Raw genomic sequence first — 4824 nt, 5'->3', positions numbered from 1 at the left:
AAACCCCCATCCTGGGGGACATCCATCCATTCATCCACCCCTCTCCCTTCCCTTGCAGACAGCAGCCTGCTGGAGAGCTACACCGAGGGCGAGATCCGCCAGCTCGTCTCGGCGCTGGTGGAGCGCTACAGCCAGGCCATGAACTCGGGGGGCCACGAGCTGCCGCTCTTCCCGCGGACCGGCAGCCGCCGCAAGCGCGCCCGCGCCCGCCACAAACCCTGCGAGCTGCGGGAGCTGGAGGTGAGCGTCAGCGAGCTGGGCCTGGGCTATGAGTCGGACGAGACGGTGCTTTTCCGCTACTGCAGCGGCACCTGCGAGGCCGCCGTGCGCAGCTACGACCTGTCGCTGAAGAGCATGAGGAGCCGCCGCAGGATCCGCCGGGAGAAGGTGAGGGCCAGGCCCTGCTGTCGCCCGCTGGCCTACGACGACGACGTGTCCTTCCTGGACGCCTACAACCGCTACTACACCGTCAACGAGCTCTCGGCCAAGGCCTGCGGCTGCGTGTGACGCGCTGGGGATGTCCCCACACGAGGAGAGAGGGAGGGAAGAGGTGACGCCCCAGCACCTGAACCTCACCAGGCCGACCGGGATGGAGCCAGGAGTGGCTGGAGGAGGAGGGACTGAGCCGCTGGCGTATCCCAAGGACTTAGAGACACGGCAGAGGTTGTCAGAGTGGAGACGGCTGCCTGGGGCTGTTGTCCCCCCCTTGGAGGTGGCCCAGGGGTCCTTGTGAGCCCCTCCAGGGGTGGCCCAGGGGTCCCTGTCGCCCCCCTCCCAGAGGTGACAGCGGGTGTGTGGCGTGCACGGGACACGTCCTGCGCTCAGGGTTACGTGTCACCCGTGTCACACCCGCCGGTCGTGTCACCTGCCCGAGGGTGGGGGGGTCACAAGGTGGGTGTCCCCTGCATGGGGTGGTCCCCATGTGCCAGGGGTTCCGTGTCGGGTGCGTGGCACACAGTGCTGTGATGGTGAGCAGGGGTTGGTGTGGGGGTGTTGCTGCACGTGGAGCAGTGCCAGTGGTGTGTGGGGCTGGATGGGGTGTGCTGCACACACAGCGAGTGTTTTGGGGTGTGCAGCACAGACAGCGAGTGTGCTGAACACACAGGGTGTTTTTTAGGGGTTGCATCACTCACAGTGAGTGTTTTGGGGTGTGCTGAACACACGCTGTGTGTTTTGCGATGTGCTGAACACACAGTGTCTGTTTTAGGGGGTGCAGCACACACAGCAAGTATTTTGGGGTGTCCAGCACACACAGAGAGTGTTTTGGGGTGTGCTGAACACACAGGGTGCGTTATAGGATGTGCTGTTAGAGGGTGTGTGTTTTGGGGGGTGCTGCACACACAGTGAGTGTTTTGGGGTGTGCTGCACACACAGTGACTGTTTTGGGGTGTGCTGCACACACACAGTGAGTGTTTTGGGGTGTGCTGCATGCACACAGTGAGTGGTTTGGGGTGTGCTGCATGCACACAGTGAGTGTTTTGGGGTGCATTCCAGGTGTGTCACACAGCTGCAGGTGCCCTGTGCCACCCCGGCTCAGGGGCTGAGCCCTGCACTTTGCATCTGGGGTGGGTCCCCAGAGTTCTGTGACCTCCCTTCTCTGCCAGGGGCAATTCAACCCCCAAATCCCCCTGTTTGGGGGCACAAAAGCACGGGCAGTGGTTTGTGAGAGGCTCTGGCTCCGCTCCCCGCTCGTGCCCCTTTTGCCATCGTCTCATTCCCGCAGCCCCGAGGCTTTGCTTCTTAAAACTCGGGATAATCTGAATAACTGGATTAACCTCCCGTGCCCCCGCCACGGGCAGCTGGGCCAGAGCCCAGGGAGGTGACACGACCTCGCCGGGGCCACCAGCAGAGTGGTGGCACTTCCCAGCGTGGGCAGGATAGTTCCTGGTTTGGCGTCTCCCAAAAATCCACTCTCAGCTCTTCCCGGGAGCATCCCCCCAGCACCTGGAATGGTGCAGGAGAAGGGATTGGGGCCTGGCTCTGGCTCCCCTCGCATTTACAGCAGTGTCACTGCTGTTTACTCTGCGGGGAGATAAACGAGCCCGCAGACTTTCCCGTTCCCTGGGCAGGCTCGATTTGTTGCCTGGGATTGATGGGGTTTTTTTCTCCCCTTGGCTCCCTTCCCAGAAAAAGCAAATCATAAACAGAAGGAGAATATTGGTGTCATGTCCTGGGCATTAACCAACGCCAGGGAAAACGCTCCGTGTGCAGCCCCCCCGGAGTCACGGAGTCATCCCAGCTCCAGAGAAACAGGGGGAAAAATTCCATGTACCTTCATCCCCAGGTGGAAGAGGGCTTTGTGTCGGTGATCCCGGCAGCCCAGGGATGGTGCTGCAGGATTTGGGGAAGCAGGGGAAGCATCCCAAGGATGGGATGAGATGGGAGACCTGTGTGTGACCTGCCACATTCCCAACCTCCACAAAGGGGCAGGATTTAGGGGATCAGGTTGGCATCCCCTGGGATGGGATGAGATGGGATGAGATGGGATGGGATGGGATGGGAAGAAGCATCTCTTGCGTGTGAGCGGCCGCATTCCCGACCTCCACAACGAGCCAGGCTGGTGGGTCTTTTTTTTCTTTCCTTGCTTTTCATCCCAATGTGGCTCTTGGCTGAGCGGAGCCAGGATGCAGTGAAGGAATATAAACACCATCCTTCAGCGGGGCTGGCAGCCTGCACTCTGCAACACCGAGTTTTCCCTGCACTTTGGGAAAAGGAGGAGGCAGCCGAGGGGTGAACCTGCATCCCGGGAATGGGAACGTGGCTGGAAAAGGAGATAAACCCCACACTGCAGGGTGTGTTTGTACCCCTGGGTTTGGCTGGAAAAGGAAAAAGTGGCACAAAACAATCAGCTGGAGGATGGGAACAGCAGCAGGGCAGCGGGAGCAGCTCCAGGTTTGCAGAGGATCAGCAGCTCAGTCCGGACTTTGAGGAAAAAAAGCACCCAAATCTAATAATAACAATAATAATAATAATAACGGGCCTCTCAAGGGCTTGGGTGCTTTCCAGGTCTCGCTGCCATAAAACTAAAATTAGTTTTGTTGCAGAAGCCTGCAGTAAAAAAAAAAAAAAAAACAGCAAAAAAAGAAAGGGAACAGGAGCAATAAAGGCAGGGAAGGTGTTGTGGAAGCAGAGCAGGACCTGGCACCTCGGAGGAGGATTTGGAGCAGGAGCTGCCTCTGCTCGCAGGACCCTGTGCCCAAGGGAGTGCTGGAGTGTTTGCACCCTGGTTTGGGACATTTTGGGGCAGATTTTAGGGATTTAGGGAGCCTTGCTTGGCAGGCACCCGGCCAAGGGCCCCTCCTCTTGCCAGGATGGTGGTGGGAGCAGCAGGAAGATGAGGGGACACGGGAGCAGGTGGAGAAGGCTCAGGGTGGGACATCTCCCAGCTGTCAACCCCCCCCCCAGGTGCCCCATTCCCAGTAGAAATCCAGCTTGGAACCCCCAAAAGTTGGGAAGAAAACCTGACTCAATTCAACAGTGTGTTAAACCAACAGGAATCGCTCCAATCCATCATTTTTTGCTGGATTTTCCCCTGCTGGCACCAGAGGGGACGTCCCCCCCTCTGCCACACGCTGCTCCTGATGCTCTTTTTTTGGGAGCACAAAAAAAAGTCCCTGATGGGGTCTTGGGGTGAGCTGGGGCACCTTGGTGTGGCCAAAAGGATGGATTCTGCTTCCGTGCCTTCCTCGGGGCTCCTCCGGCTCCGCCGGTGCCATCCCACGTCACTGCTCGGCCCTGGAAATGTGGTTCCAATAGGTTTTTCCCTAATGCTTTCCATTTCTCCAGCCCTCTCTGCTGTAATAGGAGCTGGAGCTGTCCAGAAGAATTTCTACAATGCAGAAAGGGGGAAAAAAAAAAAAAAAAAGGAAAATTCCCTCCTCAAAGCTGCAGCAGGATCTCATCCGGCTCCTTCCTCCTCCTCCCACATGTTTGTTCATATTAATATTAATATTAATAATAATAACAACCCGTGTGCAACATCTGTCAGGGAGGATTTGGGGGTTGGCTTTTGCCTCTCTGGAGCTGCAGCTTTGCCGTTCCCAGCCCGGGAGAGGAGGGGTTGGGAAAGGGGGAGGTTTGGAAACACGAGGAGATGTTTAAAATCGTGTGAGAGAGGCGAGGATGAGTGTGGGGTTCTCCCAGCTCCAGGATCCCGCTGGGGAGGAGTTGTTTTCCCAGTTTATCCAGGAGAATTGTGTTTTGGTGGTGTTTAAAGCTGTGGTTTTCTTCCCGTTGGAAAGAGGGAATGGGGTTGGGAAGAGGGAATGGGGTTGGGAAGAGGGGATGGGGCTGCCACGTGTTTCCCTCCTGGGCTCGGAGGGGAGGGGGGAGAAAAAGAAAAGGGGGGGAAAGGGAAATAAAAGGAAAAGAAGGATTAAAAGGGGGGAAGAGGAAAGGGAAAAAGGAAATAAAGTGAAAAGAAGGAAAGGGGGGAAGAAAAAAGGGTGAAAAGGGAAAAGGAAGAGGGAAAAGGGAAAAGGAAGAGGGAAAATAGGAAATTAAAGGAAGGAAAGAGGGAAAGAAAAATGGGGTAAAGGGGGAAAGGGAAAAAGGAAAGAAGGGAAAAAGAGGGGGGGGAAGAGGGAAAAGGGAAAAAAGGAAATGGAATGAAAAGAAGAAAAAGGGAGAAGAAAAATAGGGAAAAGGAAAAAGAAAAAAAAAGAAAAAAGGGGAAATGCAAAAAATGAAAAGGAAAAATGGCAGGAAAGGTAAAAAGGGGGAAAAGAGAAAAAAGGGAAAAGGGGGGGGAGAAAAAAGGGGAGAGAGGAAAAAGAGGAAAATAAAAAAGGGTTAAGAAAAAGGGAAAATGAAAAAAGGGGGGAA

The 4824-nt window shown here is 55.8% G+C and overlaps 1 protein-coding gene across 2 annotated transcripts in view; it reads left to right on the top strand.

The window, feature by feature from the left end:
* The window catches only part of NRTN (neurturin), a 15903-nt gene extending 14840 nt beyond the window's left edge, over window positions 1–1063 (top strand). For both annotated transcript variants that reach the window (XM_027664182.1, XM_027664183.1), the window contains exon 3: window positions 59–1063. In XM_027664182.1, coding sequence (XP_027519983.1) covers window positions 59–507 — 449 coding nt within the window. In that variant the 3' untranslated portion in view covers window positions 508–1063. The remainder of the gene's footprint in view (window positions 1–58) is intronic.
* Window positions 1064–4824: the final 3761 nt, after the last annotated feature.

The sequence above is a fragment of the Corapipo altera genome, unplaced genomic scaffold, assembly GCF_003945725.1.
Source record: "Corapipo altera isolate COAL_440 unplaced genomic scaffold, ASM394572v1 96, whole genome shotgun sequence".
NCBI classification, from domain to species: Eukaryota; Metazoa; Chordata; class Aves; order Passeriformes; family Pipridae; genus Corapipo; species Corapipo altera.
This window is presented reverse-complemented; position numbering and strand designations above follow the sequence as displayed.